General features: G+C 42.9%; 1 protein-coding gene and 1 pseudogene across 1 annotated transcript; both read left to right on the top strand.

The window, feature by feature from the left end:
* Positions 1–8,833: 8,833 nt before the first annotated feature.
* LOC147442040 (uncharacterized) lies at positions 8,834–10,757 on the top strand (annotated as a pseudogene).
* Positions 10,758–18,909: 8,152 nt separating this feature from the next.
* On the top strand, positions 18,910–23,037 carry LOC147442039 (non-functional NADPH-dependent codeinone reductase 2-like). The gene is made up of 5 exons (XM_086529568.1): positions 18,910–19,029; positions 19,089–19,270; positions 21,775–22,018; positions 22,428–22,607; positions 22,825–23,037. The coding sequence occupies exons 1-5, from the start codon at positions 18,910–18,912 to the stop codon at positions 23,035–23,037; spliced, it is 939 nt and encodes a 312-aa protein (XP_086385694.1).
* Positions 23,038–23,850: the final 813 nt, after the last annotated feature.

Here is a 23,850-nt window from a genome sequence, read left to right as displayed (position 1 = left end):
GTGGAGCCATACTTGGTTGTATTTGGCAGTCCCAGTCATTTCTGAGACTTGGTCTGGAAGATAGTAATTTCTGAGACTTGACTATACGCGATTTGCATTAGCCTTCGTGTGAGGGTCGATAGCGTGAGGTTTTTATTGAGCTGGGGGATTCTCAAATGTGGAGATCCTTTCGGTGATATAGGTATCTGGAGTACCCTTTTTGTGACCTCACCATAGGCTATGTACTAGTGAGTCCTACTTGATGCTCGGGTTCTATTGTTGACAGTTTATGCATACATATACAGTCTATATTTTGGGTTCCTACTGCTCTATTTCTGGGGAAACTCTGCCAAAATTTTTCCAAGTTATGATGGCTGGTTTTTTGGTCTTTTGAGCCATTTATGTTGTTATGCTGCTGAAATTTTGGCAAAATCAGAGGATAAGACAGGTGTGCTTTCTTGGGATCTTCATGGTTGGCTTTAATGTATGATCAAAATGGACCTCAGTTCACTCCTTTTCATTTAACACAAAAAACCCAGATAAATGTTCATGTGTCCAGGAAGATTTTTTTCCAGCAGCGCATAGTCTTTATGTTCGGGCCAAGAAGATTACGAGAGATCTTGGAATGTCCTTTGCCTGTTGTAATTCCGATGATCAACTATGAAAACTCATTTGATGTGCATGTGTTTGTCCTTATCTAAAGTTGATCTCCATTGAAGTTTCTGGGAATTGAGTCAGTAAAAGTTTTGGCTTCTTGCACGTGTGTTCAAAGGGGTTCTCAAAGCATTGTAACTTGGGTAGCCATGGCTTTCTCTTATCCGGAGTTTCATGGAAGAAGTGATGAAGATGTGGAAGATTTTTTGAAAAAGATGGAGGTTGCCTGCATTAGCAACCAGATTCATGACCCTGCGCAGATGTTACGTCTGAATCTCCAAATTTGTTTGAAGAGTGATGTACGAGTCTGTTCCAAAACATTTGAAGAGGAGTTGCATGCAGCGGATCCACCTGTAAGATTGAGTTGGGACAATCTAAGGCTTGGGTTGGAAGTGGAGTTTGTGAAGATAGAAGATATTGACAAAGTGTGGCAAGAAGTACAAGGTTTGGTGCAAAAGGAAGGTGAGCCAGTAGATGCGTACATACGTAAGTTCTCATTGGCATGGGAGCGGATGTGCAAGGCCTTAGCACCACAGGTACCCCCGCCTGACATGATGAAGAAGGACAGGTTCTTGGCTAGTCTTTGGGAGAATATACGTTGGAGAGTGGAGCTAAAGAAGCTTAGGACATATGAAGATGCACTAGAGGTAGCAAGGAACAAAGAGTGGAAGTTGAGGAAAATGAGCCAGTTAGGGGTGAAGTCTTTGCCCATGAGGTCTGAATTTCAGCCTATAGAGTCTTTACAAGGTCGCATGTCAGGGGTTCATCATGAACCAGTGGTTCCTGTTACTACTCAGGTTATGCCAGCAGTGGTCACTACATCGGTGCAAGATGATGGGCTAAGGCAAGACATGAGGCAAGTGGTAGATTTGATGAAGAATCTTAGCCTAAACATGCTAGGTCAAGTGGGAAATAATCGAGGTCGACGGAGGTTTGCAAATCAGCCAGGAGGTGAAGAAAGGCCTAGGAATGGTGTTGGACAAAGCAATGGTAGGTTTTGGAGGCAGACGCCCACATGTTACAATTGTGGAGAGTTGGGCCACATCAGCCCACAATGTGATAAGCCACCAAGGATGGGGGGAGACATGTATCCATTGCCAAGACAGGTATTAACTAGGTCAAATGATTATGGCATCGAAATTAAGGGAGATGAAGGAACCAGTGGATTAACCCAGGAGGAAAAGGGAAAGACAAAAGTGCTAAGTGTAGCTAGAGGATACACTAGTGATGCCTATTGGGAAGAGGACCACAGAGGATAAGGAAGGAAGAAATGCCCCAGGTCCTAGTAAAAAAAAGGGAAAGAGTAATGAAGGCAAGGATGTCAAGGCCAAGAGAAAAAGGAGGGCTCGTCGCAAGTTTCATGTTTCAGATTTTCCACTAGGGGATGGGCAATTAAGCTATGACTTGAAGGAGGATCTGACGAGCAAGAAGGTAGATGTTACTTTTGGGCAGCTTATAGAGATGGTGCCTAAGCTAAAGCGATAGTGAGGATGGTTAACCCAATGGAGAAAGAGCCAGAGAGAGGTTTAGTGAAGGTGTTGGAAATGGATGAGCTACCAGACATTTGCCCAATAGTAGATGTGTGGCATAAAAGGAAAAATTTAGGACAAGGCTATGTTGATGGCAGGGCCCAAATATGTGTGATAACACACTCATGCGTTGAGAAGATGGGTCTTACAGTGACTGGGGTGTCAGGGTTTCAGATCAGATTGGCAAACCATCAAAAAGTAAAATGCTTGGGTGTTGTAAAGAGCTTAGAAGTGGAGGCATATGATGCAAAGGCAGTGGTTGATTTTCATGTGATGCCAGCAGGGTTGGGAGCATATCCTATTATACTGGGCAGACCATGGTTACGTGCAGTGGGAGATGTTCAAGATTGGCGACATGGTACGATTAGCCTCTATGGAAAGACATGTGCCAAGAAGCTATACAATATGGACACAAGAAAACGATTAGAGGAGCTTTATGAAGATGAGGATGGGTCTAGTGATGACGACTCTTCCATGGTGACAGATGAGGATAGTGATAGCACTACCAGCAGTGATGAGGATGCTGATGTTGCATTTCTTTTGATGGATAAAGAAATCCAGGAGTCTGGTTTAATCGCATTTGCAAATGAAGTTGAGGATGAAAGTGAAGGGCCTTATGAAGTGATTGAAGGGTTGATGCAAACCAAAGTTGAGTTGTCAAAGAAGCAGGAATTGATGACACAAATGATCAGTGGAGACCTCTCAGCTATGCAGAAGGAGATATGTTTGCACATGCTGGCTAGTTTTCCTGATTTGTTCATTACTTCATATGAAGAGATCAGAGGGTTCAAGGGTGAAGAGATGCATATAGAGCTGAAAGAAGGTGCTAAACCAGTGCGGCACAGGCTACGAAGGATGGGTCAAGAGCAAATGGAATCCTTGCGAGACGAGGTGGACAAGTTATTGAAGGCAGGGTTCATAGTCCCTGTGGAGACCACAGAATGGGTGAGTCCAGTTATAGTCAGTCCAAAGAAGGATGGGAAGTGGAGAATTTGTGTAGATTTTAAACCCTTAAATGCAGCCACTAAGAAGAACCCATATCCTCTTCCATTCATCGATCAGATCTTGGATTCAGTGGCAGGTTATGAGAGGTAAAGTGTGTGTGATGGTTTTTCAGGCTATTTTCAATTGAAGATTAAAGTTAAAGACCACACAAAGACAACTTTTATTACGCCATGGGGCTGCTATTGCTACACGGTACTGCCATTTGGGTTGTCAAATGGACCATCTTTCTATCAAGAGAGAGCAAATTGGGTGTTGGAACCATTCATTGGTAGTTGTGTTAAAGCTTTTATGGATGACTTCTGTGTATACAGCAGTAGGGCTGAACATCATGAGAAGTTGCAGATGGTATTGGCTCGATATGATGAATGTGGAGGACAACTAAATCCAAATAAATGTCATCTAGCATAGCCAAGGGTGAAGTTATTGGGCCATATGATGTCAGAAAATGGCATTGAGGCTGATCCAGATAAGGTTAAGTCTATTATTCTTCTTCCATCACCTACCAGTATGAAGCAATTGGCAACTTTTATACACAAAGTGAAGCACATGGCACGGTTTATTCCATTGTCTTCGCAGCTTCTTTATCCATTACAGCAAGTGGCAAAGCATGATCCATTGCAATGGGATGACAAGTGTGAAGAAGTGTTTCAAGAGGTGAAAGAGGTGTTAGGGGGGTTGTCAGCCATGCAGGCTCCTGATTGGGACAAAGTGTTTTATGTAAATCCATCAGTAGGGGATGATGCCATTGGAGACATGCTATTGCAAAAGGGGAAGGGTAGCCATTATATGAGGCCAGTGTATTGTGCAAGCCGTGTGAATCTGGTAGCAGAGAGAAAATTCTCGGAAGTAGAGCTAGTGATGGCCAGTGTAATATTTGCTTATCGACGATTTCGTCATTACTTGCTACCACGACCTTTTGTTTTCTTGACGAGTTATGCCTTTTTTCCACAGTTAATTAATGGCACTAACATGTCAAATGTGGTCAAGAAATGGGTAATAGAGCTGCAAGAGTTTGAGTTCTCTTTCCTAGTGGAAGACAATACAAGGGCTACCCTAGCTGATTTGTTGACCTACAAGGAGAATCCCCTTATTGTTAAGGAAGAGGTGGTGAGAAAGGTAGTTGAAGAAGTGCCACAGATCAGCAATGCACATGTGTTGTTCTTTGATGGTTCATACAGAAAGAGCCATGATGCAGCTTCAGGGGGTATAGCACTTTATGATCCAGAGGGGAAGCTAGTATGCAAGAGAGGTTCAAGTTGGATGCGCATAGTAACAATGAGGCTGAATATGCTACGTTGAAAGTTGAATTACACATTTGTTTGAAGCATGGGGTTAGAAGGTTGAGCATAAAAGGTGATGCCTTGTTAGTGGTGAAGCAAGTGCTGGGTGTGTGGAAGAGCAAGAACAACTCATTGAAGGAAATGTGTTTCAGAATTAAAGGCCTGTTAAAAAATTTTGAAGCATGGAGCATCAGACACATTGAACGTGCTCTAAATGGGGAGGCACATGAAGCGACTCAAGGCATGATTGGGGAGCTATTTGTGTTGAGGACCAACTTACCTCTTTACCATGGTCGGAAAAGTTTGGCTCAAGAAGAGGAGTTTTTGCTAATAGGAATCATTCCAAAGGAGATTCAGAAGTCTAAGAAGTATGGTTTTGTGCGTAGAGCATACAGGTACAAATTGATTGGTGATGTCTTATACATGAAAGGGGTTGATCTCGTGTTGAGACGTGTACCTTGGCGGGAGGAGCTTTATAGAGTGTTGGAAGAGAATCATGAAGGCGCATGTGGTGGACATTTTGCTCTAAAGATCACCTTGCATAAGATCTTGCAAGAGGGGTATGTATGGCCTAGTTTGCACAAGTATTTTCACCATTGGTGTAGGTCTTGCAATAGGTGTCAAGCATTTGGGAAGAGAGTGTTGAAGCCAAAGCTACGAAAAACCATTATGGCGTTTGATGTGTTTGAAAAGTGGGGGATTGATGCAATAGGCCCGTTACCTATCACAAGTAGGGGCAAAAGCTATATTTTGACTGCGGTGGACTATCTCTCTAGATGGGCAGAGGCTATAGCAGTAAAACAGATCACTGCAAAGGATGTGGCAAAATTTGTGTATGATGAAATATGTTGCAAGTTTGGGGTGCCATTAGAGCTACTTTCAGATAAGGGGCCAGAATTTAGAGCTAAACTGCTAGACTTCTTATGCGCAAAGATGAAGATTAGGCACCAGCATACCACTCCTTATTACCCGCAGTGTAATGGCTTAAATGAAAGATTCAATGGTGAGTTGGTACAAATTCTTTCTAAAGTGACAGAGCACCAAGGAAAGAATTGGGATTTGGAATTGCCTAGTGCATTATGGGCTTACCGTACTTCGGTGAAGACAGGTACACGGTTTACTCCATTTCATTTGGTGTATGGAAAGGAAGCACTATTGCCTGTGGAGGTAGAGTTGCTTGCGGTCAAGATGTTAGAGAAGTTGCTTGGGCCACCTAGTGATGCATTCAAAGAGAGGCTCTTGCAGTTACAAGAGGTTCAGTTGGATAGGATGAGTGCATTGGAGCATTATCGGCAGATGCAGGATAAGGCTTTGGAAAAGATAAATGAAAAGGTCAAAAGTAAGGGTATCAAGAAACATGACTTGGTTTTGCGCTACAACAGTAAGCTGGACAACACCTTCCAAAAGAAGTTTTAAATTAAGTGGGAAGGCCCTTTCAAGGTAGTGGAGTGTTTTCCGAATGGTACATATCAGTTGGCTAACCTGAATGGGGTTCTACATAAGTCAAGGATAAATGGATTGCGTCTTAAATTGTATCATGCGAGGTTAATGATGGTAGAGCAAGATGAGCTGTCTGTGGATCACGCAGTGTTGGTGAAGGATGAGGAGACTTGTGACGCTGCGAGTCTCATATCCCTTTTTGCTGTTGCTGATCATGAATGATCTAGCAGGCTAGGGGATGGGCAAATTATGTCAGGAGTTTTTTGGATCAAGGGATTGCGCATATGTACATACACATGCATGGTGCATCGAATAAAGGATTGCCCATTTTCCTTAGCCAGGTGGTTACGTAGGGCCCACATGTGTACAGGTAGGACACCATGTACATAGTGCATCGATTTTCACTATTACCAGTACCAGTGTGTTTTTTCTACAATAATGAGGAGTTGGTAGCGCGTAAAACTTCTCGAGGAAGCTATCCGTAGGCTGAAGACATGAGGTAAGCAGGTGCGTCAGATGGCATCTAGTGGCGTCAGGACGTCGAATGGGGTCAATACTTGCACGCGGAGAAGTACGGACACGATGTGGGTGTTTTCTTGTGATACTTATGCAGAAAGGTCATCATAAGGACCAATTTTTGGGGCCACTTCACGTGGTGGCGGGATGCATTATTGGAAAAATTTGAGTGCCAGGTATGCGCATGGATGCAGCAGGGTGACAACTATGCACTGCGAGGTCAGTTTTTGGATTGTTCGGGGTCCGTTTGAGGTCATTTAAAAGGCCAAGGGTGCCCAACTAATAAAGCTAGGTGTGGGAACTGAAAAAACAGAGAGAATACTAGAAAAAACATAGAGAAGAGAGGAGGAACAGCCGCAAGTGTGTTTTTGCTATTTTTGGAGCATTTTTTGGCCCTAAACTGCTCATCCGAGGTCGGATTTGACCACTGTGACATTGTAGGGTGGGGTTTTTGGGCTTTCCGGACGCAATGGCGCTGTCCATTTTGCCAAATTCCTCACAGATTTTTTGTTGTTTTTCTGTGTAATTTTCTCCGGTGAGTGAAGCCTCTGCTTAACTTTGTGGTTGTATCTGGTGTATTTCCTCAATACTGTGTAAACTATTTGCCCCATTGGTGTTGGGCTGAGCTTCATTGAGTCTAAACAATACCAATTTGCCTCCTTTGAGCTGAATTGAGAGTGTGTGTATGTGAGTGTGTATGTGTGAGTGTTGAGTGGGCAAGTGGAAAATCTCTCTCTTCTCACTCCGCCTGTGTGTTTCCTGTCTCGGCCAGGAGGGTTGTGTAAGCCAAGTGGTGCCCCATAGTGTGTGTGTGTGTGTGTGTGTATCTTCCCAAGAGTGTGTGTTGGGTCGTTATAGAGGCGTTCTGTGTGTTTCCATCCCGCCCACAACGGGAAAGGCTTCTTAATTGCTAGTCACTGTGTGGTTGATTGCTTGGTCTATAGTCAAGACCACTAGCTTCGTCTTCTTCCAAAAATTGTGAAGGAAATTCCATAAGGAGTGTGCTCATGAGTAGCAAACATTCCTTCTTCAAACCGAGTCACCATATTTTTTAAGGCGTCAATAGCCTCATCCTCATTAATTTTATTCATTGGTGTAGTCGATACTTGGTTTAAATCCTCATTTGCAGTAGTTATGTCCTCAACAAGGCAATATGATTGCAAGGCATCCCTTTGAATCGGACATGTGGATGTGTTTAATGGTCAAATACCCTTGGCTCTAAATCCTTTGCCACAATAGATGCCAATTCTGTTTTGCTTGCTTGTCTTTATGAAGCTCTCTGCTACCAAATGTCACTCTCCTTTCAAAATTGAACCTTTAGGGATTTGAGATGGAAACATTCAAAGCCTGAAGTTTATGAGAAGTATGGGTTGGTAATGTGAGAATGTCTATACTTGCCTCAAAGGCCTTAGCAATAGCTTCGAGGGAAACGTGGCTCCCATGGACATAAAATATAAGAAGATGCTAAAGAAGAATTGTTCTAGCCCCCTTAACAAGACTAGTAAAGCAGCGCCGCCTCCGGAGACGGCATGGCCCCTCTTTCCCTCACTTGCCCCCACCCCACCCCCCTCCCCACCTTCCAAGATCCCAACCCACTCATCCTTGCAACAACAGCTTGCAACCTGAAATGTGCAAAAAAAATGGCAGTCCGCGCTTGAAGAATCTGGTTGAGACTTTGCAATGTATTGGACATGACTACCTCCAAAGTTCCTAAGAGGCTTCAAGGGCATGCAATTGTGTCTAGGAGCCATAAACTCGCAGAGGCCTTGCAAGCCTTTGATGATCTTCATGCTCAACTGCAAGCATCAAAAATTTTGAATAAAATGTGCCTATATCATCACCTTGCGCTTGTGGGCGCCCAATTGAATGCCCTGCATTACATGGTCCTCTGTATAATCAGGGGTCGTGGCATGAATGTGTGCTTCGTTTGGTGTCGCGATGGATGTTCTACGATGGAAGCTTTGGATGAAAGACGTAAGCTTGCATTCAAAACTGAAGCAGGGTAGCTGTGGCTTCCTCTCTCTCAGCTTGGCCACCTGCTCTCTCTCTCTTAGCGTGCGCACATGCATGCCTCAGCGCTCTCCGAGCGTTTGAAAAGTGCACAAGGCCCACCTCAGGCCCACGACGCCCCTGTAGGATTCCCACCGTTGCGCCACCGGCTCTATCAGAATGTCACTGCCCCCTTCACTGCCGTTTGAAGCCGACGAGCACCGTTGGTGAAGCGGGAATTCTTGTGATTGACTAACAGGCTCTGACACGCTGAAAAGGATCCTAACAAGCTCACGAATGGCGCCGATTTCTCTGCATGTGCGCGAGAGGCCGATTCGAGGCTTGCAGTTCTCCCCTCACTGCCGTTTTGCCGGGTTTGCTGCATGTGCGCATCCTATCTCTCTCTCTCTCTCTTTCTCTCTCTCTCTCCAGCTTCACAAAATGGACAATGGCATCCACAAATAACCTACAGCATTCTACTTGTTGGTCGTGGCTCTGAGGTCTTTCTTCCTCGTGTTGGAGACACATTTTCTTGCAAGGGAGGTCGATGCATCCCTCGTGGGTGTGCCACTCGCTCACATAATTTTATGGTGGTGCAGGTTCTCAATCTTTCATGGAGCTACTAATCTATGTTTTCATACAGATTCATTGCACATTCTTGGACACCCCCCAACTGGGGCACCCACCAACTGGCCCTCATCAACCTTGAAGAGCACCCCTTGTTGCCTCCTTTGCCCTACATTGTTGGAGAGATTGTGCATCCTCTTCGCATTCGCCACCTCAAAATGACAGGCCTCTTGAGCTCACAAGGGATTCTTACCTTCAGCGCTGCCTACTAAGGCGCCACACCATCTAGTGTGCCATCTCCACTGCAGGTATCCATTGCCTTCCCAACATTATTGCTCCTCTTGCTATGTTGGGCCTCTTCCGGGTCATGGGCTGCAAAAGGGTCGCTAGTAAAATCCATGTGGATGCATGTCCATACCCTTGCATGCCATCACCGTTGGCCCCTTCTTCCATATCAGAGCTGAATGTGTGCACATCAACATCACGATTTTTTGCGGCTGGGGATATCAAGCATTCGCTCATTGTGGGGTTCTTCACCAAACTACGATTGACTCATCATCAACACCACAATCTATGGACAAATTTGAGAGAAAGAGTCTCTTACCTTTCAACATTGTCACACAATCACATACAAAAGAACCCTCTACCTTTTTTACCATCCCTAAAATTTGCAAAGACCCATTGCCAACAACCCTGGGCCCATTGTCAAATTTAATACGGCAAAATCCCCATCTCGAGCTGTCAATATGTTGAACGGTTCCTCAGCAACAACATTACATCTGCCTCATAGCCATTTGCTTCCCATTGTTGTTACCTTCCTCCATTTACACAATCTACCCACGATCGCTACAATCACAATCACCATCAGCTTTGCAATTGCCCCGTCCACTTTGGCTGACATTGTATCATCCATGTTAATATTCAATTTTATCTTTATCTCCTCATGCAATGGAACCTGCAAACGTGAGAGAGAGAGAGAGAGAGAGAGAGAGAGAGAGAGAGAGAGAGAGAGAGAGAGAGAGAGAGAGGATTTAGAGGAAACTGCAAACTCTCTCAAGAACAATGGCGTGGAAGAAGGGGGAGCGAGTGGTGAGCAGGGATTGAAGCGCGTACACCACAACCCAGTCAACGAAGACCAATTACAGGCCGTTGCCGTCCGGATTCTTGAGAGTGGCACGTAGCTCGATGCGTAGCTGTGCCATCAGCTTTGAGCTTGCACACCTTCGAAGAAGAAGATGAACATGTAGTGGCAACATTTCTGTTCTCTTCCTCTCTCTCTCTTCTCTCTCTCTGCTTGTTGGCCGCCTGCACGCTCTTGCTCTCTCTCTCGCCTGCGCCAGTGCAGGTTGCACCTTTTAGTTCCAAATTCAAACTCACTCTCTCTTTCTCTACCATTGGGGATAGCCCACCTTACAATTCGCACAGGTCGTTGAGGCATCTCTCTCTCTCTCTCTCTCCACACCCCTGTAGGTGCTAGACGTAGGAAAGAGTGCCACGTGTTAATCCTCTCTCTCTCTGTGCACATGCAGGCCGTACAAATCGACTAGATGCTAGAGTATGCACACAGCGTCTACATACTTGTGGATGTCGACACCTTGTAGTTCTCGAGAGCCAACACCAAAGCTATCATGGACACCCTTCCAATTTGTGGAAATTCCAAAAATATCCGTTAAATTGCAAAAATTCACAAATACCCTTTTATCTATTTTGGTCGGATTGTTCAAGATTTTCTGATCTTTATTCCTTTTTTATTTGACAAATGAGATCCTTTTTTGGTGCTTAGCATGTCTTAAAATAACATCTCCAAAGCCTCAGGGGCAAGGGTATTTTGGGAATTTTGGAAAATTTGAGGGCAATTTGGGAAAAAAAGGCCGCATGCTGCTCTCTGTCTCTCTCTCTACTGCATAGCATTGAGCCGTCTGCTGATGCTCTCTCTCTTTTCCCTCTCCTGCATAGCGCTGATCTCTCTCTCTCTCTCTCTCTCTCTCTCTCTCTCTCAAAACATAGTGTGTAGTTGTTTTTCCAATTGTGTCTCCTCTCTCTCTCTCTCTCTCTCTCTCTCTCTCTCTCTCTCTCTCTCTCTCTCTCTCTCTCTCTCAGTGCAACCGTTTTTTGACCTAGTAGACAGCAGTCCACTCTTTTGATCATAACTTCTTCATCCGAACTCCGATTTGGGTGATCTATAGCCTCAATCGAAGAGCACGAAGTCCTCTACGCATTGATGTAAAGACTGAAATTTTCAGAGTTATAGAAGGCATTTTTGTAGCAGCATTTCCGAAGTGAACAGGCTCAACAAAATTGATTCTCATCTCCTATTTTACATACAATGTCTTCCGGCACTCGCAAGGGTTCTTCTTCTTCAACAAGGTCCACAACCATTGTGGAAAATGATCCAAAATCTCCTAAGTGTGGAGATAGCAACACAACCACCCAACCAACGACATCGGAAACCATGATCATGGCGTACTTGGTATCATTGCAAGAGACCGTAAACAAACAAGGCGAAGACTTACGAGCACTTGCAATGGAGAATGGCACACTAAGGATACTTGTGGTTGAGAATGAGAATCTCAAGAGGACACTTGAGATGCAAATAACACGTTTGATGCAACTTGAAGAGGAAGTCAAGGAATGTAAACGCTCTCTTGTGGACTTGAATGCTTTGAAAGAGCGGAAGAGCAAAGTAGAGCATGACCATGTATTGAAAGAGGAGAAATTTGACACTATGAGCCGCGATGTATGCGACATGAAAAATGTATGCACAAACAAGTCTTGGGCTGATGTATGTGGTAGCAATGTGGTTTCTAATTCCTCACTCATGCAAGCTATGGTTCAAACAAAGAATGTTGAGAATGTAGATGTGGAGGAGTTGAAGGAACGGGAGCTACGTTCCAAGAACATTGTTATTCGTGGAATTCCCGAAGAGAAGTTAGAGACACCTCCTTCTCTTGCCATTGTTATTGAAGATTTCTTCAAAACCCACTTTGGTATGTCCGGAGTTATGGTCTATGGAGCACATAGAGTGGGGAAGCAAGGAGCTCCTCGCTCGGGAGAACGGCCAATTGTATGCACCATGCCGGATGAGACCAAGCGAAAGATTATCCTTGATAATAGTTGGATCTATTTGAGGGATACAAAATGTTTTGTATGTGAAGATCGCACTATTAAGCAACAAAATATGCGTCGCAAGGCATATGAGGAAAAGAATAATAAAAACAAGAAGGTCTCTCCTGAAGAAAATCTGCCCAAGGAGGAGACAAGTCTCTCAAGCAAATAGGAATGCGTCACCTATGAGACCGAGTTACAATTGAAAATATGCTTTTGGAATTGTAATGGATACCCATGGAATGTGGGGGTTGGCATTGATGAACTAACAAGCAAAGCCGATGTTGTACTTCTTGTTGAAACTTGGGAGCATGATACACAAAGGATTAACGGCTTGGAGGATTACAATGTACATTCATTGATGTGGTCAAAGAATCTCAAGCAACGAAGAGGACAAGGAGGGTTAGCATGTATGGTTAAGAAAGGATTGGAAGATTTTGTATCAATTGTGAAAGATGACAAGTACAAACGTTATGTATGGCTGAAAATTATGACACCAAAAAGAGCACCCATTTTTGTAGCCGGTTGCTACATTCCTCATCATGATTCTCCCTTTTATGCTTGCATGGATAGAGATCAACCATTTTCTGATTTGGAAGAGGACATTGCTTATTTCAAAGGTGAAGGTGATGTTATTGTATTTGGGGATATGAATGCTCGCACAAAAACATTGCAACATGATACTCAACAATTTGATATGCCATACATTTCAAGGGAGTTGGAGGAAGTTCACTTGTATGATCGTACTTCAATGGATGAGAAAGAGCCGGATCACTATGGAAAGTTACTTTTACACATGTGTAATAGCACGGGTATGCTCATTGCCAATGGTGTATCTTTGTGGAGTGGAACCAATGGATTTACATGTAGAAGACATAATGGGGATAGTGTGATTGACTATATGCTACTCTCTGAAGCCATCATGTATCGCATAAAGAGTTTTATGTTTGGTCAATGGACCCCGGAATCCGACCATCGCACCTTATGTATTGACCTTTCATGTGGAGAAGCAACTAAGCATGATAATTTCAGCCAAAGGAAAGAGAAGTTATCACTATGTATGGATTTCAAACGGGCACCAATGTACATTGAAATGGTTGAGAAAAAATTATGGATGACAAAGCTTCAATGTGATGCACCATTGGAAACTAAATGGGAAGCTTTCAAGAAAGCTATTTGTTCTTGTGCGGAAGAATGCTTTGCCATAAAGCATCTCCATGGTATTAACAAAGATAGATCACGCAAAAGGTGGTTTGATAAAGAATGTCAAGATGCTCGAAAGTCCTTGATAAAGTTTGATGCAACTATGGACAAAGACAACTATCAAAGTCATTTGCATACATACAAGGCATTGATTCAAAAGAAGAGAAGAAGATGGGAAGTAAAGCAACAAGAATTTCAAGTCCAAGAAAAGGCACATGCATGTGGAAGATTTTGGAGAAACTTGAGAGGCAAGCGGGTTGAGAATTTTGGTAACTTGAGTCTAGTGGATATGTACACACATTGTAGGCAATTATATGAGCAAGAAAATACTGAAAAAATACCATTTTATGGTTCACTCCCATGTATGCCATCTTTTTTTACTATTGAGGATGTATGCGGTGGGCTTGAAAAGTTGGCCACTCGCAAAGCGGGAGATCTTCAAGGTATCAAGCCGGAGATGATCAAATGGACGGGAGATTTTACCCATGAGTGGATGTGTGATATGTTCAACCTTGCACTTCAACATGGTATGCCTTATGATTGGAGTACTAATTGGGTTAAGACTTTGCATAAAGGAGGGGATGTAAAGAATTTAAGCAACTACCGGACTATAATGATTGGGTCTCTTATGGCAAAGTTGTTTGGGTGCATAATGGAGATGAAATTGAGTGATTGGGCTGAAGAGAATGACAAGCGTGCAAAGGGACAAGCGGGTTTTCGTCGATGCCATAGCACCATTGATCATCTTGTCACTCTTCGTGTTCTCATGGAGGAAAGTCGGTTGAAAGGCAAGCGATTGTATTGTTGTTTTGTGGACTTTAAGAAAGCCTTTGATATGATTCCACGTAACAATTTGTGGAGAAGGATGGAAGAACTCCAAGTGCCAAGTGAGTTTATGCTTGCGGTTTCTCGAATCTATGAGAAGGTGATTTGTCAAATTGCGCATGGGAAGAGAAATTTCAGAAATTTTTGTAAGCACTATTGGGGTTAAACAAGGATGTCCATTGTCACCAACTCTCTTTGGTCTATGCATCGATCAATTGGAACAAATGGTACTTGACTTTATACAAGAAGAAGGCATTCAAGAGGTCACTGTTTGCAATGCAGTAATCATGCTTTTGTTGTATGCGGATGATGTTGTGCTTCTAGCACACACTTTAGAAGATGCACAAAAGCTTATGGTTGTCCTTGAGAACTTTTGCTTGCATAGTGGGCTGATTGTAAATGAATCCAAAACAAAGGTTATGCTTGTGAAAACCAACCATAAGGAGAAGCCATGCATTGTGTACAACAACGAAACACTTGAAGTTGTTGAGAGCTTTAAGTACCTTGGCCTTGAGGTTCCATCCAATCACAAGTGGCATGAATGTGCTATGCGTCGTTTGGAAGCGGGAAAGAGAGCATATTATGCAGTTGAGAACATGTGTAATGCGGGAAACATCAAGTGTTGGGTTCTCAAGAAGTATCTTTTTGATGCATTGGTGGCACCGGTTCTTCTTTATGGAGTTGAAGTGTGGGGCGGGAGCATCTCAAAGTCTACTTGGAAAGAGTTTGAGAATGTCCAAAAGCGTTTTCTTACAAACTTTCTCCAAGTTAAGACACAAACACCATATATGCTCCTACTTCTTGACTCGGGATCTCTTCCAATTGAGGTTATGGGCATGGAAAGGGTTGTGGAGTACATGATAAAGATGCGTCAAAACCCCTCACATCGACTTCCTACAATTGCATGGGAAGCAAGCAAAAAAGTTCAAAAGACGCATAAAAGCAAGATCTTGAGCACGGGATGGATGCAAGACATAAAGAAGTGGTTTGGGAGATGGGATGCATCACACTTGCTACATGATGCTTCAATTGACTCTCAAGTGAATGAAGCTTTTCTACAACGCCAATGTATTACGGCTTGGGAGAAATCCGGTGGGTGACGCTTCATACATTACACCACCTATATTGCCCCCAACTACAAAACCATGTTCTTCGCTGAGAGAGGAAACCGTACTCACACTTACATGCTTGAGCCTATTCCCTTGTCCGCGATACGCACTATCGCAACAATTCGTCTTAGCTCCCATTTCCTTAGATGCGAGATAGGGCGTTGGGGCAATGGAGAAGAGTCAAATCGATTGTGCACATTATGCTCACTGCAAGTTCGAGAGTCTGAGTACCACACACTACTAGAGTGCTCAGCTTTTGATCACATCCGAACTTGCTTCTCTCACATTTTCAGCCATAACTTAGACCTACACACTTTCCTCTCCCAGCCAAAGTGTGGGCTCTCCATTGCGACTCTCATCACTACAATTTTGGAGCATCGAGAGTCACTCATCAGCCGTACACATACTACATCACATGTAACTTTGGTCCCATAGGTCATATTTGACCTCCGAGGACGATAATAAAATCTATCTATCTATCTATCTATCTCTCTCTCTCTCTCTCTCTCTCTCTCTCTCTCTCTCTCTCTCTCTCTCTCTCTCTCTCTCTCTCTCTCTCCCTCCCCCTCCCCCAACACTAGCTTCATTCTTTGTTGTGTCACAAGATAGCCATATCGAATCTCCACAGCAAGTTCGACAGATGAACACCACTCAAATGTGACACCGATAAACAAAAAACAAAAGAAGAACCTCGCAAACGATAAATCTGAGGCGTCTCTCTCTCTCTCTCTCTCTCTCTCTCTCTCTCTCTCTCTCTCTCTCTCTCTCTCTCTCTCTCTCTCTCTCTCTCTCTCTCTCAAACGACCTGGCCTGAGATAGTTTCCTGCGAAGTTAAAACTCTCTTCTTCTTCTTCTCTCTCTCTCTCTCTCTCTCTCTCTCTCTCTCTCTCACACACACACACACACACACACACACACACACACACACACACACACACACACACACACACACACACACAGACGACCCCGGCCTCTCAAAGACCTGTAGGTGCGAATTGCTCCTCCTCCTCTTTCTCTCTCTCTCTCTCTCTCTCTCTCTCTCTCTCTCTCTCTCTCTCTCTCTCTCTCTCTCTCTCTCTCTCTCTCTCTCTGACCTGTAGGTGCGAATTGCTCCTCCTCCTCTTTCTCTCTCTCTCTCTCTCTCTCTCTCTCTCTCTCTCTCTCTCTCTCACACACACACACACACACACACACACACAACCCCGGCCTCTCAAAGACCTACAGGCGCAAACTTCTCCGTCCCCGCCTCTAAAACACCTGCAGCGAGTCGGCGAGCCTCTTCAAACGACTTCATTTTGTTTAATATGCTCACGCGACCCCACCTCCAATGATGATGCCTGTGTGCATTTAAGAGAAGGCAGAAATCCCTCTCTCTCCCGTTCACTCTGCTTTCTCGCACTTCTCTCACTATTTTACTTTCGCTCAGAGCTCACTGCCGTGAGGGCACCGGACTCAAGAAACACTGACACGTGTAGGGGGGGGGGGAGCCGGGATTCCCTCCCCCTTCATAGATAGTATAGATTTAAGAGAAGACAAAAATCCCTCTCTCTCCCGTTCACTCTGCTCTCTCTCACTCCTCTCACTGTTTTACTTTCATTCAGAGCTCACTGTCGTGAGGGCACCGAACTCAAGAAACACTGACACGTGTTAGGGGGGGGGGGGGAGCCAGAATTCCCTCCCCCTTTATAGATAGTATAGATATGGAAGAAACAATCGTCGGAGGAAAGGTGGGGGCAAATAATGGGCAACATCTGGGTGCCAAAGGTTCCGCATTACATGAAGGTATTTCTATGGAAAGTAATTAGGGGTGCTCTTCCGACGGGGGTGAAAATTCAGGAGAGAGGGATAGGGACAGATCGATGTTTGGGGTGCAGGTTGGCTAGTGAATATCTGGCCCACCTATTTATGAAATGCCTAGCTATCAGAGGCCTTACAGGTAAAATATGCAAGTGGGTCCAAAGAACATGGAAAATTGGTTTTTTCAAGACTGATTTACTCCTTAGAGGTAAGAACTTGGGTAGTCCTGCCCTCCTCATCTGCACTCAAGTTATCAGATACTTCTTTGTACATAATGTACGGCAAACAAGGAACCACCGTGTGTTTGAAGGAGTTCCTGAGGTGGCAAGCTTCGCATAAATTATACAAGAAAGCAGAGTGCTAATATGGACGCTTAGGCGGAAGCAAAACTCTGATGATTGGTCTAGGGTTACATGTGCCTTGTTGTCAGCGGAATGCTTAGGAAAGGGGAAAATCCTGAAAACAGAGATTTGTGAAGAGCATGATAATTAACCTTGTGTATCAAGTGCAAGGGGGCAGGTCGTTAGGGGTGGCTCCCCAGATAGCCGATATAAGTATGGTCTCTGAGTGACATCATGGCTCGATAGAGCATGGCAAGTCCTTGTAATTTTTTGAGATGATCAATATAATTCACTCACAATTGTGAGTTTTGCTATAAAAAAAAAAAGATGTCTACTATCCTTGCTAATGCTTTTAGTAATTGTATTATCAAAATAGTGAAGCCAGGCTTGGAATAGCTGACATGTCATCCATATATTTTTCTACATGGCCATTTTTGCACCATCTTCACAATGCTACACATGATTATTTATTATTTGGTTTCCTTTAAAGATATAGTATGAAGGAATTGCTTTGCATGCTATATTTAAATGTCACAACCCACAATCTACTAGAATAGTATGTTGAATATATTTATTCCACTTGGTTGTATTATTCAAATGTAGCTTGAAGAAAAATGCATTATCAATGGCATTCACACAACACCAAAATGTCATCCATTCTCTAGAATCACATGTGATATCCTACTACCTTTCCACCCTTTTTGGTGAGAACATTCATGCCCTTGTCACACGATCCTTCTCTCTCTCTCTCTCTCTCTCTCTCTCTCTCTCTCTCTCCCCCCGCAAGTGAGTTGGGCAGTTTGTGGAGCCAGAGGACGTGGGTTGTGATGAGGGCTTGTCTGCATCTCGTGCCGGAAAACAAGATAGGCGAATGGGGATGAATTGGGTGGATCACCAAGGAAGTGGGAGCATTGTGCAGGTGAAGGGCATACCCTGATGGCTTCATTGCATCGCGCGCGGGCAAAGCAAGTGAGGGTGTGTTGTTCTGTGTGTGAGCATGCGAGGGGGTTGGGAGCACCAAGGAAGTGAACGAGATGCACTCAATGCGGAACCTTGAGGAGGTGGGAATCTTAAAGATTCGTATTATACAAGGTGAATAGACCGAGTAGAGAGTAGAGTATACATGTGGTATCACAATAAATATTACGTTTAATGGAAAAAGTGTAACAATGAACTATCTAGAATACAATATAGCATAAAAAATAATGATTCAAAAACACTTGGAAGCATTGTAAGAAATTTGAAAAAAAAAAAACAAAATGAAAGAGGGTGAGAAAGATTGTGTTGTCAGAAGAAAGAGCTTAAAAGACATAAGTAAAAAATGTTTATAACCGTTAGCTTGCCATGTGGCACTAATACGCAAGCTTAATCCAATGGTCGAGAGATGCACCCAAATTCCAACCCTTCACTAAGGTTTTTCTTTGTGTCGTGTAAAACTGTATTTCGACTGGTCTGCTTACGATAGCGCACTCGTCTGTGCTAGCGGCCCACACAGTCCAGTCGACATATATATATATATGTAGAGCTTGAGCTATGGTCTTTCAGCTGCTGGCTTTGTCTCTACTTCACAATGGCGGAGTGCGCAGTTCTCAACACAGGTGCCTCCATGCCCTTAGTAGGCCTCGACACCGGCTCCAACGGAGCCTTACCCCTTGACCAAAGGAAGGCAGTTATCTCTGCAGCTGTAGAGGTGCGTCCTCTCTCTCTCTCTCTCTCTCTCTCGCTAAGAGATTCCTTCTCTGCCTGCAGGTGGGATATAGGCATTTTGACACTGCTAAGATTTACAACAGTGAAGGCTTTCTTGGGGAGGCTTTGAAGGAGGCTATGGAAGCTGGCTTAGTGAAACGAGAAGATCTTTTTGTCACCTCCAAGCTTTGGTGCACCGATGCCTATCCGGACAGGGTACTCCCTGCGCTGCGCAACAGCCTCAGGTCTTGCTGCCCCTAGTGGCGTCTCATCTTTATGTGCACCTTATTCAATGATATGGATTTTTAGGTACTTCAAGATTCCTTATATACATCAAGGTAAATAATTTTATGGATAATTAACAAAGAAACAAATAAAATTATTATAGAATGTAACTTCTACTCATGTAAATCATCATTCTACACAACTATGGATTGTTAGATATTACTAAAATTTCAACCACAAGTCATGACTAATCCACCCAAAGGCACGTATGCGTCTCACAATCTCAACAAGACCAAAAAAATGATGAATATTTCTTGGTTTTAAAAACAAAAGTCTCAAATCTTCTACCATATATATGTTTTCGGTAAGCCAAGAGGGGAGACCTGGGCTCTGGTTGTAACTGTAAGGCACTTGCAGAGAATAGCTACATCCATCCCTTGCCTCCATCTATATAGCTAACAATAAGCTCTGTTGAAGCTGAGGAGCCTTTGCCTACGTTGCGAGCTATTGTTGAGGTGGCAAGCTTTTGCTTGGTGCCTCTCATACATTGCGGGAGACCAGTTGTTGATGATCATCAGCCCAGTGGTGGTGTATGTATATTTGTGGGATCATGTTGGCGACATTGTGTGCATGAGAATGGCACTTTGGTTCTAGGCAAAGCTATGCGAATTTCTTACAGGTTGAGGATGCCTTTGTAGGGATTTTGTGTTTGTGTGTGTGCGCGCTAGGGCTTATTTTTAGCAACATCATGTGGATGTATTGCCTACTATGGACTCATGAAAGGTTGGGGGTTGGTGATTTCAACAATGTAGAAACTGTAGAGGATTGAGTGTCTCCCCTACCTTCTATTCTTGGCTCTGAGAGAGATGCTTAAAATAAATTTCTCTTTGTGGTATGTTTCGTACCTTCCTTGGCTTGTACTTCACAACAGTGCAATTTTTAGTATAAGAGGAAAAGTCCAAAACCGCTAGCATTGCCCTGGATTAACAAAGGAAAATAGAAAGAGAAAACATTGCGTGTGCGACAGTAACACCGACAAAGGACGCGGTAAAGGTTTAATAGTAATATACGTGTTAATAGGAGCGCATACATATCCGCGACTATTACCATGTATATTATCATGAATATCATTACGTACATGGTTGCGTATATTATCTCTTATATTACCTCACATATTATCGCATATATTACTGCTATAGGGCTTTTCAAAAATAAAGATGCTCATTTGAGCCATCCAATTTGGATGTCCCAGACAAGCATCTTTATTATTGACCTGCAAAAAAGCATTTGGTGTATGGCTGTCTTCTTGAAGCACATAGTCCACATCAACAAATATTGGTTGCTTCTTCTCAATACTCTTCTCTCACAAGGGAGCTCTATTCACAGGGGGTTTACATACTCATCTTTGACATTGAAGAGTGAGTCAAATCAGCTAGTGATTTGGCAGCTGTTACAATTGATGGTTGACTCGAGAACCTCTATGCATGATCACTAATTCCAGTATGTCTAGGAGCAGGCCTACAACCTTTAAGATAACACTTTGTAGCATTGCTATTGCCATGTTTGTGCTAATTGCCTCACACAAGCTAATTTTCTCCTTGTAGGCATGCATGCATGGCAACATGTTTGATCTCAGACAAGTTTAAACACATGTATTTACTGTTTGCCTCCAAGCTACATAGGGAAAAGAAAACTTTGAATTAAAGGATAACTACACCTCCTCTTGAGATCCAAAAAATCCTCCAATCTTTTTGCACTTATATGATTTGACATCTTGGCGAAATCCAAGCTCCTCTCTATTTGTCGCTACACATTTGATCTTTTGGTGGATTGCATATAGGATCTACATCTCTACCTCGCGGGGATGTTTTCTCTATGCATGCTAGTATCCATTTGGAATTATTGACAATTGCGGTTTCTACTCTTGATGATAGGTATAGATAACATGGGACTCTTGTTTTTGACGTTGCTTAGGTTGGTCATCATGGACATCACCGATGGCTTGTCTTTCAGGGTATGATATCATTTGATCAATTTCCCCCTTAGAGGAGGCAACTATATGAAGATTATGGAATTGGGGTGGAGTCCCCTTGTCAAAAGATGGTCGGTTTTCAGTGAGTGGTAGTGGCCTTCTGAGAAAACTAATAGGGAGAAAGTATCCTTCTTTGAGTACATTGTTCTGGTTATTCATTTTCCGTATTTGAAGGTTTTCTCCTTTTGTTGCATGGTTGTAGGTGACAAGAACAATCGTGTTCCACCACGGTCAGTGGTGGATCGTGTTCGAGATCCCTATATTAAGTCTTGTATGTTATTTGTATGGACCCATTTCCCCATTTTAGCTAGTTGGCCGCTTGCTCATTAATCATGAGATTGCTTACAGATGTCGGCATCTCTAATGTCTGTGCTTTATCTTCCCAATTCATTTGAGTGACTTATTAATGCCAACTTTTCTGTCTTTGGATATTTTTCTGTCATGTTCAACTCAATATATTGTGATTCATTTCCGGTGATTATGTTCTTGTAGTGTGCTGCAGCTGGATTATCTAGATCTCTATCTTATCCACTGGCCAATCTTGCTGAAGGAAGGTGCTGCAGTTCATACACCAAAACCTGATGAGGTCATGGAATTCAATTTACAGGGCACGTGGAGAGCCTTAGAAGCATGTGTGAAGCAAGGCCTTGTGAGGGCCATTGGTGTCAGCAACTTTTCATCTAAGAAAACTAAAGAGCTACTTGAGTTTGTTGAGATCCCACCAGCTGTGAATCAGGTTGGCTACTTTTAAAGCGTTGTGAATAGGCCTCAGGAATAGGTCAATTGTTACTTTTTTCCCATTATACAGATCCTTTTGACTTCAAGTTTCACTAACATGGCCTTAAACTGCAAAAGCTACTTAAGTAGCTCATCTTGATACCCAAAAAGAGCCATGCTATCTGGATTTATAAGAAATTGGGATTTAATTAACTTTTAAATGAATTATGACCCATTTTTGAAATTATTTTACCTTGTAATACTTTTTAGGATGATTGTTGATTGTCTAATACAGTCAATGCACTTGGAATGTGATTGAATGCACTTGGTACAAAGCATCAAGGCTATTGTTTTTATGATTTTTTTCTCTTTGATGCACTATTTATCCTCTTATCTTGTCAAAATGATCAAAAGGCTTTTGTGGCTAGGTGGAGATGCATCCCCAATGGCAGCAGAGGCTACTCCGAGAGACATGTAAGAAGGCAAATGTGCATGTTTGTGCATGGTCTCCACTAGGGGCTCCCCTCATGTCTTGGGGTACTCCTGAAATTCTAAATAATCCCATTATAAAGGACATTGCATCAAAGCACGGCAAATCTCCAGCACAGGTATATGCTGATGTTGATGCCTTTCTTCTATGTCTAATCTAATAGCAAGTAATCAATATACTTTGAAAATTCAATGTTTACCAGTCCCCCACACTAAAGAAAAAACTAAAGTGATGGCAATCTCTATAGCTTTTCATTGTTACTCTACTATTCTACACAAATTCTTGATTGGTGGCGTCATTAAAAACATGTTCTTATTTGCTGGTCCTAATTGCAGGTTGTGTTGAGGTGGGGGTTGGACAACGGAGTGAGTGTAATTCCCAAAAGCTTCAACAAAAAGAGGATGGTTGAGAATCTCGATGTCTTTGGTTGGCATCTTACTCATGAAGATCACCAGCATATTAGCGGGATCAAGCAAAAGAAGAATATTGATGGTAGCTCCTTTTGCAAAAGTCTTGAAGATTTGTGGGATGGAGAGTTTGTCTTGTGATTCCAAGAGAGGAGTGTCAGTGCAGTCGAGAAAATTCCTTCTCTGGTTCTATGTCAAATGTAATAGACATCATACAAATGCTCCTTGTATAATCAATAACTCTAATACAAGATGCTATATAATCAATAACTTTAAGCCTTCGTGCGCCTATTCTATGTCAGATGTAATAGCCATCAGACAAATGCTCCTTGTATAATCAATAACTCTAATACAAGATACTATATAATCAATAACTTTAAGTCTTTGTGTGCTTGTTTCAAAGTTTCAATCAAGTAAGCTTCTGTAACTTATTAGCTTAAAGCTGCTTACACATCACTATAAAACTTTCTCAAAGTTCATTGTGGCCATTTACTGCTTTTTGTAGTGATGAGAGAGTCCAAAATGGGGTGGCCAAAGAGGAGAGAGGGGATGGGAAGGAGCTTTTTTTGTGAATAAAACATTATCGCACTTGCGATTGTTGTTATTACCACATTTTTAATCACTGTGATCACCTCTATCATTACTACACAAATCTTTAGCGCTAAATTATTTATATACATTTGAATACTTCTTTCTATTTTACATTAAAAAAATTATAGCATGATATTTTTCATTAAAATGGAAAAAGAACATGGTATTGAGGTAGGAAACAATGGTTTGGATAGATTAGCATGCACAAGGCATCTAGCCGCTTCATCACCAATGATGTCTTACGCCATATATTGCAAACTTTTGATTTATTTCAAGCCATTGTAATAATTGTATTGTGTTACGAACTCAGCAAGATTTCCAAGCAATAAAGAATAGGTCAATTAGTGTGTTTAGGTTGCAGAT

The sequence above is a fragment of the Adiantum capillus-veneris genome, chromosome 14, assembly GCF_014529385.1.
Source record: "Adiantum capillus-veneris isolate H3 chromosome 14, ASM1452938v2, whole genome shotgun sequence".
Classification (NCBI taxonomy): Eukaryota; Viridiplantae; Streptophyta; class Polypodiopsida; order Polypodiales; family Pteridaceae; genus Adiantum; species Adiantum capillus-veneris.
Note: the sequence above shows the minus strand (reverse complement) of the source record. Positions and strands in the feature narration are given on the sequence as shown.

What these genes read in the sequence shown, in the direction of transcription:
- LOC147442039 (XM_086529568.1), top strand. Translation starts at nt 18,910, where the DNA reads ATGGCGGAGTGCGCAGTTCTCAACACAGGTGCCTCCATGCCCTTAGTA. An exon ending in TTATCTCTGCAGCTGTAGAG is followed by an intron (nt 19,030 to 19,088) that starts GTGCGTCCTCTC and finishes CTCTGCCTGCAG; the next exon opens with GTGGGATATAGGCATTTTGA. An exon ending in ACGGCAAATCTCCAGCACAG is followed by an intron (nt 22,608 to 22,824) that starts GTATATGCTGAT and finishes TCCTAATTGCAG; the next exon opens with GTTGTGTTGAGGTGGGGGTT.